The sequence below is a fragment of the Solenopsis invicta genome, chromosome 6 (assembly GCF_016802725.1).
Source record: "Solenopsis invicta isolate M01_SB chromosome 6, UNIL_Sinv_3.0, whole genome shotgun sequence".
Lineage (NCBI taxonomy): Eukaryota > Metazoa > Arthropoda > Insecta > Hymenoptera > Formicidae > Solenopsis > Solenopsis invicta.
In genome coordinates, this window is record NC_052669.1 from 2220410 (window position 1) to 2235221 (window position 14812).

Genomic DNA, 14812 nt, shown 5'->3' on the forward strand with positions numbered 1-14812 from the left:
AAAATTGTAATTTTTAATAATTGAAGGCAAATGAATCACATAAATATAATTGTAATTTTAACATATAAAAGTTCAACTCGTTTCTGTAATAACTAAATAACAATATTTATTAAAAAATCAATTCAAGCAAATTATTGGGTTAGTCTGTAAATAATTTAATTGTCAATTAACATAATCAATATATCGCGAAACAACTGTCAACTTAGTCTTTTTTAACTGTAATTAGATAAAAATAACTTAGATAAGATTAACATAGAGAGTATTAATCGGAATACATAATAAAAATGATAAATGAACATTAAACACTTAATAAATACATTGTTATTTTAAGGTTTCAATTTCTCGCTAGAAAACAGGTGTATGTGGATTTGTATATTTACGTTTTTCTTGAATTTGTATGGATATTTTTTTATTGTCAAAATTAAAATATAAATTTTAATTAAGTCAATATTGGTGAATCAAGATTTATTATATCGTGAAATTATTCAGTCATTATTCATTTATACAAAAATTTCCAATGTAGTGAGATTTTATATTAACCTCTTTTCTATTATCTACAGTATATTTACGCAGACAGAGATAAAAACTGATTGATCCATTTAGGATATCGTCTACAAAGCATACAAGCGTCGATACAGATATGGAAAAAAACTATTTAATTTTTATGTAATACAAAAGCTTTTTCGTGTTTATAATGCATTTATTTATAACGTTAACAAAACATAAACGTAAGAATAGAATTGTAAATATATATTATAAGGTGACAGTCCCAATTATGAATCGAGTTCTAATTATGAATCAAATTTGCACAATTAAATATTTTACAGACATATATGTATTAATAAGATTGCAAAAAATTTTTCTACATTTTTTTAATTTTTTGTAATTTTTGTAATATAAAATCACTTTCTTATTCCTATTACTAATATTTAAAAATAATAAAACGTTACCTTTAATAATCTCTCTAGATATCTCTTTAATAAATCTTTGAAATTATAATATACTTAATAGATTGCATTTTATTCTTTAAACTGACATTAACAACTTTATATTACGGATTAAATATCTTTAATCCGAAAATTTACACGAATTAATAAAGATTATTTCAATCTTAAATGAGACCGTCATCTTATAGAAAAAATATCATTATCTCAAACTTGATTTAATCATAAAACGTGTTATAAAAATCTCATCTACAAATGTAATTATATAACAAATTGATATCAAGTTAACTATTACGTATAAAATAAGGATAATAGATTTATAAAATATTTGTATAAGTATCTACATAAAAATATTTCATAAATTTTTATAGAAAAGAAAAAAAAGTGAAGGATATAATGTCAATAAATCATAATAGAGTTAGATCTGTTAGATTTTGAAACATTTTTTATGTTGTTCAAGCATTTGATATTAAAATAATAATTAATTAATCTTTTTTTAAATTAATTAATTTATAAATTTAACTTTTTATAAATTGGAGCAGTGTTTGTACAAGTTTAGTGTAAGGATAGTATCAAAAATTTTTTTAATTTAATATTTTTTTACTTTCTTGAGTAGAACGTACATTCAATTACAAAAACAATACAATATATTGGAATATTTTTAGTATTAATTGAATAACGCATTATTATAAAATATATTAATATATATCTTTAAATAATTAGTTAAATAACAATGCTTTTTCGATTATAGGTAAGTATTTATTGATCCATGCTACGGTAGAAGTAGAAGTGGTTACAGCTTTTCTCGCTGCATTCGATGCTGATCCTAGGTTTTCGATGTACTCATGAACAAATGAGCGAAGCTATAATATTATAAATATTATTACATTATCAATGTAATATAAGGAATATTAGAAAATTATTCTAAATATTATTAGAATGCTAAAGAAATAAATTAAAATATTTAATTAAAATTAAATTAAGTAACACGTATAAATTGTACCTTATTTAATTGGGTTTCCGTAATAATTGTATCGCCTATAGCAGTAAGCATTTTAGTTAAAAAGTCTACTCCTCTTCTGTAAAGATAGAAACAAAATATTGCAAAGATTTATTTTATATGTACAACCTAATATTGCAAATAAATTATATCATTATATTGCTTTTTGATCATATTTAACTAATAAAAAATAAAGCAAAAGATTTTAATCGAGTTTAATACTTTTTTACAAAAATCTATTTTCCGATAAACACAAATGTAAAAATTTTCCGATAGATATGATTATAATCAAATATTTGTCGTTTCAACAATATATTGTAATAAACGACAATACTAACTTGACTCTGAAATGCCAAGTTTTAAATTGAGATGATTGGTTTGTTTGTATAATATTGAAAATAAGATGTACAATAGAAAATAATAAATTATAAAATAAAAAAGATGAGAACGCATGATACATACGTTTTAAGTATTGTATGCAAATTATTGCGAATAAAATCAATGACATAATTAACATTTTCGGAATTGCCGTTCAAAACGGCGTTAACTATTGTCATTCTGTACTGCTTGCGAAGTAGTTCATATGTTATAGATACATTGAGATATCTGAAAGTTGACAAATTCAGTATCTGATCTTAAGCGCGTTTATCTGTGTACTCAGTTCTCTTAGAATTCACCTGTCGATTAAACGAGGAGTTTTAGTACATCCGAGTGCACTTAGTAAGAGCTCCTGTTCTGTATGTAAGTCAGTGCGTAGAAATCTGCTCCAAACTGTGTTCCAATCATTATAGTTACCTGAGCGAATGCCCACGCAATACACGAAACTCTTTAGATTTCTTGGTACCGTGCTGCATATATGTATAAAATATGTTATTATAAAAATACATATTGTGTTAATTAATCTGCTATCTTTCCCGGAGATAAAGTGTGTTTCACGAAAAGTCCTATCGAAAGATAAAGTATTAAAAATATAAGATAATACAATTAACAAGAACTGTACTGTCTGTGAATGCTTTCGAACACTTTTTAAAAACATCAGTTAAAAATATTAATATTAAAAATGTACAAGATACCTCGAAATTTGACAATCAAAATACTTGAGAACAATTCAGCAAACAAGGTACAGTTATAAAACTGTCATATAACAGTTATTTTGTTTTGAACGAGAAATTATAACTAACAGTTTTATAACTGTAAAACTTGATGTTTGCTAGGGTAGTTTATAAGATATACCGCTAAAGTTGGCCAATTACAAACTATATTTAGACAGTCGTATGTCAATGAGTCGCGCTAACTTTATTAATTTATATTTCAAAAGCTACTTTTACTGCTGAGATAAAAATTTACAAATGACCATTTTACTTGATTTTTCGAGAACTTTTGTACTGCAGTATTTTAATTTACGATTTTCAAGACACTTTGAATATAATTTATTAGTTTTGAGATTTTGCTGATAATTAATACCTTGTCTCAGACCAGAGCCAGGATTTAAATAAAGTTTCCGATGTCTTTAAGCAGTGGATATTGTTCACCGAGCATGCAGTAGATAAGATCAGTTCGCGATGCAACTTCGTTATCGAACTGTCCATAAGACTTTCCTTAAAGCTCAATAGTTTATATATCGGTTTAAGTAAGTGATTTGCGTAGTTCTGCAAATTGTACCAAGGCATTACTAAACATTGTTAAGAAATAAAGAAAATTATCAAATTTTGTTAATAGTTGTTGTAATGATAAGAATTTCTGTAATAGTTAATATATATAATTAAAATTTTAATTTGTGACAGAATTGTTGTTTAATGGTGCATTTCTTTCTCCAGATATATCGGCGCATAAAACATTATAAGAGATCACTTTTCTTCTCCAAACCGTAGAAAAGAAGTAAAAATTTGAAGACTTGTGTAATCGCTTACCTGAAAGAGTTGTTGTACTCGCGGTGAATAGGCTAAAACACGATTTAGAAAATTAAAGTTATTTATTGCAGCGACCCACGGTTCATATTCGGTTTCGCGAACGAGGTACGTTGCGAGATCAAATGGAAGAGTATAATTCACGTAACCAGCTCTGGCTAAATTAAAAGCGTCATCTAGAAGTGCAGCTCTGTTCAGCACATGTATCTTTTTTAAATTCCTCAACTTCAAGTGGCGGATAAGCATTTTCCAATTACTCTTATCATAGTTGACTCTGTAATATCCAACTTGCTGAACGTTGAAAATCACCCAGGAGTTTGGCTTGACAATGCCAACTATCGTGCTGTTTGTCTTTGGCTTTGGCTTTAACCAGGCAGCCGGTGCTGTTTGGTCCAATGCGGACTTTGATTCTTCGGTAACGAAGGTTAATGGTATCCACCAACTCGACTTTTCGAAATCAATTTTTGCTGCTTGACGGTTGAGATAAAATCGTTCTTGCGAGGCAAAAACTACCTTTGTCTTGTAATTTCGTGTAATAGTCACTAAAGGATATCCTGGCTGGTTCGCCCAAGATTCTACGACCTCTTTTACAAATATGTGTTCACGAATTTGTCCTGTTCTATCTAATGCAGTCTGCAAGTGTCGATATAAGTCAGTCGGAGTGGCCGCTTGATACGACCTAACAATAAAAATAAATTTTTGTAATAGAGACAATGACAAAGAGACAAAATAATTATTAAATATAATATTTTGCTCATATAAGCATATATTCGTGTGTATAAAAATATATATGTATTTAAACAAATTACATTAACATTAAACGTTTTGGTCCCCGCGGATTTGGACCTTCTTCAGTAATAACCAAATAATTTTTTACTTACATTTACACGCTATAACAATTTTATTAATGTAACAATTTCAATCAATCAAATTATGGATCTCAACAAATAGCCCGATCAATGTTTTAGCGATTTTACTGCAATATAATTAATTTGTTAATGTATAATAGTTTATTATTGAAAACGATTCAAATCAGAGACCAAAACGTTTATATGTTAATATGTTTAAATACATATATACTTTTCTGCACACAAATATCTATGTATGGCTCATATTGGCAAAATATTACATTTATTGACTTATTTCGTTTAAGCTTAAAAATCTAAAAAAATATTTATTATCATTTTGAGATAAAAGACGATTGCATTACGTTAATAATATTGTATATTTATGTTAAAATGTCATCGATAGAAATTTAAAAACATTCCGCGTATAACACAAATACCTACATGTCGCGCAAATAATTTTGTAATCCCAATTGGAAAGCTTTGTTTCCAATAGTATAATTGATCATGCGAATTACGGATGCACCTGAAAGCAATATAACATAATATTACAATCTGTTTTTATTACGTTATAGCACTGGACGAGTTTTTCAAGAGCCATACTGATTAATACTATACTTTAATTGATATTCTGAAAATGTAGCAAAAATGTCAATAATTAAAATTAGAACTTGTACATTGCTAAAATGCAAAAACGAGAGAAACGAATAACATTAAAAATATAGATATTTAAAATTGAATCCGCCCATAATTCATTTTGCTTATGTATAATATAAATAAGTGTAATCATACTTCGAGAATAAATTATCACAATGATCAAGAGATAACTCTATCTGTTTTGCAAAATCATCACGCGAAGAGATATGAATCAACAAGGTTACATAAGTAACAAATAACGCACCCTTTATAGTCATCGAAGGTGATCGAATATGAATCAGGTTCATAAACTATGTGTAGCAAAATTTCTACACTTTTTATTTCGTTCAGCTTAAATATAATTATAAATTATTTTAAAATTAGAAAAAGATTGCTAATACCGACATACCACTTTGTTTTTAGATCGTATTTCTTAGATAAAAATTAAAAACGAAACTTTGACAAAGTAAATATAAAGTAGAAAGTGTCTTCTATTAAATAATATAAAAGTTTCCATAATATCATTTGAAATTTTGCAATTAAATTTTTCGTAAAATAAGCAAAAGATAAACGTCTGATAAAATGAACCATAAATTGGACATAGCACAGCAATGCTATATTTCATTTCGTAATGCTACGTTTCTTTTTCTTTCTGTTATCATAAATCACTTATACAAATTAATGTATACGAGTACTTCTAGAAATCTTTTTTGATGTAAAATGTTTTTTTTTCGATTTATACAAATACCTTGTAATGTTCTGCAAAATGCAACATGTAGCACGATTAAATATATAAAGATTAGATTAGATTATTAACTTAACAAATAAATATTCTAACGCTGTGTCTTTTTATCTTATATTTATTAGTCTTTCTCTCTCTCTCTCTCTCTCTCTCTTATAATACGTCTTATCGAAATGTGCCAGTTTACGTTGCATTCCTTTCATATTTAAAATTACATTATAAAAAAATAAGAAAAAAATATAAATAAAGCAGTATTTAAAACCTACAAGCATGTAAAGTGATCTAATATTATACATACTCAATATTGTTTAAATTATGTAATTTGCAAGAGAAAATTTTGTAAATTTTATTCTTACTTTTGAAAAATTTGTTTTTAGTAAATTTTTTATAAAATATGAATATATAAATTATTATAGTTTTCAACTTCTTTAATTAAGTAAGTTATATTTTTATCAGTATTAATAAAGTTCAATGTTTAGTTTCCAAGAAATAAGAGGACGATGCTTTAAGAGACCTATGTCGTATTGTCGACTTTCTCTATTTAAAAATCATTTCTACATTAACCTTTCATATTTTGCTTTTTCTGAAAATAATTAATATTTAATTCACGTTTTACTAAAGGTTTTTAAAGATTGTTTAAATTTATAATCAAAATTCAAAATAGGTTACACAAGTTCTATACGTAACATTTACCTTTATTATAAGAGACAAAATCCAATGCATTCATAATGCTGCTACGGTTTCCGACGTCTTGACCATTCAATGTGCGTGTATGATTGTCGGAATCTGCGAGCAGTGTTGGCTGCAAACAATCTACCACGAATAAATTCATCATTCTCAGATTTGGTTCCGTTAAGGACACACCGAAGTATTGGAAAAACGTGGCGAAGCCTTCCTTCAACCAAACGACGTCCCAGAATTCGGGTGTCACCAAATTGCCAAACCAACTGTGAGCATATTCGTGTGCCATCGTTGACAGTCCGTCCACCGTTTTTCTTGTCGGGGTCCCGTTCTCGTGCAACACTACGGATTCTCTGTAAGTGATGAGACCCCAGTTCTCCATCGCGTGGAAATTGAAATCCGGTATTGCGAACTGATCGATCTTCACGAGTGGGCTTTTCACCAATAACCACGTCTGCAACGCCGAATAGACCGCTCGACCGCGGTTCAAGGCCGCCGATCCGCGGAACTTCATGGAGTCTCTGGTCCACATCTTGAAATCCCCTGAACTTCTTGATCGTTCTGGTACAAAGTTGTGCACTGTCCATCCTACCAAGTACGTGGATATTCGCGGCGTGCGGCGGAATGTGGTCACATAGTAGGTATCATTTCTGTAATTTTTACAATTATTATATAAGTGAAACTACTTATACAATTCATTTTTTGTTCCTTAGCTTTTGTAAATCTCTATATATATTTCTTAGTTTGATTAAGATTTTAAAAATTAGATACTAACTTTCTTTGTAAAAACTGGACTGGAGTATTACTCGTCGCTTTTTGATCTTTATGATGGCCAATGTGCAATTGGAATTCCGCCTTTAAATATGGCTCGTCCATACAAGGAAATGCACGACGTGCATACGTGGGTGAAAATTGAGTTACGGCAATTCGTCTAAAAAATATAATTAGTAAAGTAAAATACAATAAATCTCAAAATTTATTCTGATTATAAACAAACATTTCTGGGCAATTGTTTTGCAACTGTATTCAAAGCAATAAACTAAAATATGATATTTATTTATATATATAATATCTATTTGTATATAGATTTATTTAATCACATATGAGTGTGCTATTACAAACTTCTGTTCAAAATCAACATACAAAAAGAAATGTTAGATTAATTTCATATTTAATAAAAAAAAGTTGTATTTTCCAAGTATTCATATTATTTAGTCTATCTCTTATATATTTAATTTTAAGAGTATCTTAAATGGAGCGTTTCATATATTCAGCATATCTTTATACATATGAACTTCTCGTCCCATTCGGATTTTATTCCGACTACTTGACGCGTAGCAGTTCTAATATATGACATATATATATATATATATATATATATATATATATATATATATATATATATAACAGTTCTCTCTCAGAATATTACCTCAATTTTCCATCAACTTTGTATAGACTTGAGTAAAAGCCAAATACATCATTTGCGATGCATCCTTTGAAAGATACTTCTAACGTATATTTCGCAGGTTTTAGTACACGCTCGAGTTTAATCGTAAGCATTTGTGCTTTATCGTCATGAATGTAACGCGAAATCCGAATCAATCGACCCCATTCATTCGATAGAGATGCATTTCTCTGTATTGTTAACGCATCCGTGTGCAACACGATGGAATCCGTTCTTTCGAGTACTTGCAAGATTATCCGTACGTGACCGTTGTAATTCGCGTCGATGGGATGTGTGTAAATCGACAGGTTGTATGATACGGGAACGATTTTCTTGGGTAGTCGATATCGCGTGGAAACGTCGATCGAATTCTTTTTTTTATTCCAGTCAACAGTATCATAAGCAAACGTCAGACTTAAAAGAACGAAAATGATTAATATGTGCAAGAGTAAGAATGGAGGACGAGTAGTCATGATAGCCTGTCAGCACGGAGACCACCTTCGTTCAATCGATTTTCAGAAATCTCCTCAATCAATTTCTTCGGCTGTAGTTTGTGCGGCGAGATATCACCTTATAATATACTCGACACTGAGATAGATAAAAATATGACACACAAACACACACATATATGCGCACGCACATACGCGGTCACATTCGCGCACGTATGAATCTAGAATACCAGTCCTATTCTTACTGGCGCTGTCACAGCGTGGTATTCTTAATAACTTGCGATTAGGCAAATTAAGGAATTAAGGTCCACGGAAGGTGAACCTAATTCCACAAAGCAACGCCCAGCAAATGTTTACGCTGCGTCGCCGACTTAAGACTATGTGCTATTCGGAATTACTGCGTAGTTGTTATTTGTCATTAACGGTTTGCCTCTCTCTCACAAGTAGATCGTCATCGATTTCGATCAGATGTATAAGAAGATAATACATTTGTTCATTTCAGGGCAATGACGATAATAAATTTCAATGAGCATACAATGAGACATTTATGTTATCTGTAACATTAAATATTAGTATTGACTTAATTTTCATATTATAATTGTTTTAATGACTACTATAAATGTATACAGAACATTATCGTAGATTTATGAAATAAACAATGCAAGAAACAGAGGAAAAGCGAAATAGATATATCTATATATTCATCTATCTTAATTAATTTTTTGTATAGTAGAAAACATTTTTTATTTATATCAAAACCAATTTTTAATAAAATTTTTTTGTTAACTTTTTAACATATTCAAATATTGATTTATTATAATGTACTTATGTTATTTGAATATTTTATGTTAAATTAATATTTAATATTTCTTAACATTAAAATAATACAATTTATGAGCAAAGAAATACTAAGCATAAAAATAATGTAGTCTTAAAATATAAAGTTTAAGATAAATAAGTAAAATGTACGTGTTGACGTGTTATAAATGTTAATTTTATTGAAGAAATATATTTTCACACTCTTTTTCCAAATTATGTCAAAATATTACATTTTCTGTGTTAATTTTTACATAATATTTATGTTACTTTCTAATATTTAGCTCATATTTATCTCGTGTTAAATTAACACAAAAATTTGAGTAGATCGTTTGAATAACGTAACATATGTTGAATTTAGCACAAATTTTCCAACGGTAAAGTTTCACGAAATGCCTAAGATATAGTTTAAATTAAGAATCTAATCTAGAAAAGATTATTTCTCTTTCTTATCAAATGGAAGTTTTATAATTAATTTAAAGAATCTGTTTATATCTCTCTTTATTTTTTAATTTCTGCCTTTAGCATCTGCTGTATTTCTCTGAATTAGATTTGTCGCTTTGTGTGTCAATTTATTGATGAGTACTACCCACATCATTTCTCGTTCGAGATAGTAGTTGCTAGTTGGTGACAGTGTTGAGGTTTTAGGCACAGCTTGCTGAGATTTGCATGTAATTGCTGTAGGCTACATGTCTTGCCTTTAGGCTGCGTTGAGGTTTACCTATGTTCTATACACCTTACTATTGGAAATCTAAGCGACACCTTAAGTTCAGCCTCTAGTTGACTCTGTTGGTCTCCTGTTATAACTTATTTACAACAAACACTTAAAAGGAAAAGAAAAAGTAAAATATTCTGCAACCCGCAAATTATTGATTCAAAAGATATAAAGCTGACGTTATTTCTTTATCAGGAAAGATAACATATACTCTTCTTGCAAATATTAAAGACCACTTAAAAATCTTATTTTATCTTATTAAAGTAAATTTTGTAGGCTTATGGATACATGAATATAATTATTTATTGTAATAGATTAAATGCGTTTGTTTTTTTGCAAATGTTTACTTCGTAGAACAAAGACGATTTTTTCTTTTCTGATGATAAAGCTCGCAATAATATTTTCTTATATCTCTGATGTCGACAAAAGATTTCTTTTTTGATGAATATCTTGATAATTAAACGTTGGAATAACGTGTCAATTGCTATGATCTCTCGATACGGTGCGATATGTAATCTTTGTTCAAACATTTATACTGCTTTAAAACTAGGAATATACATATAAACGTAGAGAAAATTATACGAACAGAAATTAGAAAATTTTACAAAACATTTTATGAAATAAATTCACGTTTTCATAATTAAAAAGAAAAGAATTAACATTCATAAAAAAATTTAATTTTGAAATAATAAAACGTTTATTTCTTTGTTTTTTGAATGCTTGAAAATGTTTTAGTTTTAAAGTGTTTAAATTTGAAAGACAAAAATGTTTAAAGTTGAAATATTTTAGATCATTAAATATTTGTTTCAAATAATATATTTTAAATCGTAAACATTTAAACATTTGTAAGTATTTAAAAAACAGAGACAATCGAAATAAATATTTTAATAATTGAAAATTAAACTTTTTTATGAATTTAATAGACATTATTTTACACGAATTATAAGATTTCCACTTCTAACATTACTAAAGAAAGATTTCTATGAAACAATTCTTTGTTTAATTTTATTGAATTATTTTTATAATGAAAATAATAAAATTATAAAGAAAAATGTTTTGTTCCATTCATTTAAAATAAAAAATTTTATTTTATAGTTTTACCTTGTATTATTCTGTTATACATTTCTCAATAAAATTATAATAAGTATTATAATTGTCTATTTAATCAGCGTTTTATCACCCTTTTAATAGTTTAATTCCAGGCATTTTAAACTTAAAAAATTACCAATTTTTATAGTTAATCCGATTAATTTTTAATACAGAAGAGCACTACGGCTACAGTAGAAACTATATAGTGTGCCAAATGGAGAACTATATGTATAATTGAAAAGCTGACACACGGTGGATGACTTGAAGGAAGTTGCAGTCATGATTGGCCTGCATAATGAAGAAGCTCGAACGCTATTATACTCGATGGCAAGCTTAAAGTTCCAGTACCTACCGAGCAGATAGGTACCTTGTGACAATCCTGAAGCGTTGCTCCATTGAGAAGCAATCCCTGTTAAAGTTTGTTTGGGTCTTCGGTACGAATAAAACGGTGGACTGCGTATGTGTTTGCATAATTTCCTCCTTTGCAAATTCGTCTCTCGAGAGCTAAGATACTTTGAAATTGCATCGATGATGCGCGAATGTATAATCCGGTGTCTCTTCATAGTGGCATATCGCAATTATTTTAAATTAAAAGGGTTAGGTAGCACTTTGTAACGTCTTTTTGTTATAGCAAAAACGATTATTAAGACACTTTTGAAGCGTCTTTTACATTATTTAATTATAAATATTTGAAAGACATTTCATACTTCAGGACATTATCTTAACCGACATGACAAAATTAAAATGGAATATTTGATAACAATTCGTAGAACATGACAGAAATATGTATATCTCATACAAGAAATGTTTCACACAAGAAATTCATCGAATGGATAAAAAATGCTGTTTAAAAATTCGAAATTAAATGATCTTTAAAGTATAATGTTCAGTAAACTCACCGATAAATAGAGTTATCATTAGATAATAAATTTTATCATTCTTATCGGATGTCTCATGGCATTTAAGCAAAATCCGATATATTTGTGCACGTATGTGCAAAGAATACAGCGAGACAATCCAGTATTTGTACAGTTTCACGTACCAAGAATCTTTATCTCATAATTATAAGCCAGATAATTATCGTTCAAACATTTCTGCATGCAAAAATGAATGAAAATTGATTAGGATATATTTCTTATTTATCGTTATTACGACTGCAAATTAATCTTTCATGAGATTACAGTTAAATCATATCATGATAATACCTTTTCTGCATATGCATACTGGTTAATATTTGTTTTGCTGGTTTCCTTTCTCCCTCTCTCTCTCTCTCTCTCTCTCTCTCTCTCTCTCTCTCTCTCTCTCGCAGTTCCGATAAGATTTAAAAATGATTAAGCGTGACTCAAATTTGCGCGAATCAAATAAAAATAAATTTCTATGAATTTATTTCGTATTATAAAAATGCTGGAAGAATTGTTGCTTTGTGCGATTGTCATCAACTCGAGCACATTTTTACGAAGTAATCTTTGCTAGATCTTAATCTATATAGCGATTCCACATAGATATCTCGGTACGTGTACTTTATGATTCACAGATGAAAAAATAATATAACAGCTGTGACGTAGATACACATAGACGTCTCATCTTGGGAATTCCCACTTTTCAATTTTTATTCGCTTTGTCTCGCGACAAAGAAGTATATACATGTAATAATTTTTTTCATTTTTCCGTACAAATGCTTAGATTAAAAATAAATTTAGTTCTTTCGAAATCGAAGCAAATAACAATATTTTCTGTCTTTCATTTTGCTTTGTCTCTGTTTCATAGGATATACGCGCATGTTATTCACGCGCTGGAGAAACGCAAACATGAACCATGAAAATAAAATTATGTTTGCTTGATCGTTTTTGACTTCCATCGAAAACTTCAACAGGACGAAGTAACAATTCGTTTGTTCAAAAATCTGTCAACTAACAAAATTGAAATATCTATAGCGTGTTAATTTGCATTTTTATAGTTTCTTTTTTATAGTTTGTAACTCAAATATTTCAAATTAAAACAATATAGACAAAAAAGATTACTATATAAAAATATATTATTTTTAATAATACTCGTTTAAGACACTTATTTAATAATTAAATTATAATTCACAAAAAAACAATATTAAATTAAAATTAATATATTCTATTTAACAATTATTGTCTTACATGTAAGCAAGAAATTATATTCTTGCTTGGATGTAAAACAATGATAATAAAATTTGATTTTATATAATTTAATTTTCTTTAAAGAATTTGATAATTTTAAATATTTCAGCAAAATATTCTTTCTTTTTTATATTTTTATTTCAAAATTATAATAGTTATCTAAAGAACACTATATTATTTCAATAATAATTAAAAAATTCTAATCCTTAGTATGAAGACTAAGAGGCGCGGTCGCAACTCGCGCTTGTTTTTTAAAAGAAAACTTTTTTCTCATCTCTGAATCTCTCTGAACGAACGAAGCGAGAGAGACCGAGCGCCTCTTTTACACGAGTTATTGATATTCTCTATCTGATATTTTTTCTTTTTACAACTTATAGGTAAAAATTATTATTGAATAATGAGAATATATTTTTCCCAAAAAAACTATTTATAAAATTTTTTTGTATAAATAAATTAGATCTGTTTAACATTATATAACATTTTAAAATAAAAATACTGTTAAAACAAGAATGTCTTTTTTTACAAATATACTTATAATATTTCTAACAGTTTCTGAATATTCTCGAATGTTTAGTTTATAAAAGTAATAAACAGCAATATTAATGGCATCAATTAATATGAAAGAAACCTAACAGTTGCTCTAGAAAAATAAAGAATAATTGATTTTGTTTTCAGAGGTCAAATATCATTTTCTTGATCATCTTCCTAGCACTCTAGAGATATTGTTACAAGTATGTCTAAACTGACCACCTCTGGGATCAATCTCAGTATCGTTTAAACATTCGTGAACAATCACACGCAATGAGCAATTTCATATAAAAAGATACGGTTAGAATGTTGAAAGTTTAGGATGTTAAAATTAATAACGCAATCTGTCTCGTATCTGGTGATATTCGACAAATTGCAAAAAGCAGCGATAAAATGAGCTTCTTAAAGAAAAATCATGAAGATTGTCATATTCTTCGGTCGCACTATCTTTCCGCGATTTGAACGAAGTACCGCGTGCAAACTTTTAATAAATATTAATAACTGCTTTTTTTCCCCCAACTTAATAGAAAGAAATTATCCCCCGTGTGTTCTTTCGATATATTAATGAAGCAACTCGAGATTACGCTATGAAAAGTGCTCGCCTCTTCCTTAACTACTGTAATATTTCTATTACCGGCCGCAATTTATGTAAAATTGTTTCCTAAAGAATAATCCTATGCATATGGAAAATTTATTGTTACTAAATAAAAATCTAGATTAATACGCTGCGTCTTAGAAAAATTGTTACTTTTATAACGAGCATCTAATTTAAATTAAAAAAAGGACAAAAAGCTTTTACACTATAAACAAGCTGTAATAACATTTGTTTAACATAAAGTTTCTTTTGACGTCAGCTTTTTAAATTTTTA

At 28.3% G+C, this 14812-nt stretch overlaps 1 protein-coding gene across 4 annotated transcripts in view; it reads right to left on the reverse strand.

The window, feature by feature from the left end:
- Positions 1-1563: 1563 nt before the first annotated feature.
- The window catches only part of LOC105205263 (aminopeptidase N), a 51614-nt gene continuing 38365 nt past the window's right edge, over positions 1564-14812 (reverse strand). For 3 of the 4 annotated variants that reach the window (XM_011174605.2, XM_039450268.1, XM_026130595.2), the window contains exons 3-11: positions 7531-7686; positions 6768-7405; positions 5141-5222; positions 3855-4530; positions 3409-3593; positions 2622-2792; positions 2407-2550; positions 1948-2023; positions 1564-1807 (exon numbers count right to left, since the gene is read on the reverse strand). In XM_011174605.2, the coding sequence (XP_011172907.2) occupies positions 1664-1807; positions 1948-2023; positions 2407-2550; positions 2622-2792; positions 3409-3593; positions 3855-4530; positions 5141-5222; positions 6768-7405; positions 7531-7686 (2272 nt within the window). In that variant the 3' untranslated portion in view covers positions 1564-1663. Of the gene's footprint in view, positions 1808-1947; positions 2024-2406; positions 2551-2621; positions 2793-3408; positions 3594-3854; positions 4531-5140; positions 5223-6767; positions 7406-7530; positions 7687-8184; positions 9275-14812 lie in introns of those variants that run through there. The other variant, XM_026130594.2, reaches the window with a different exon arrangement.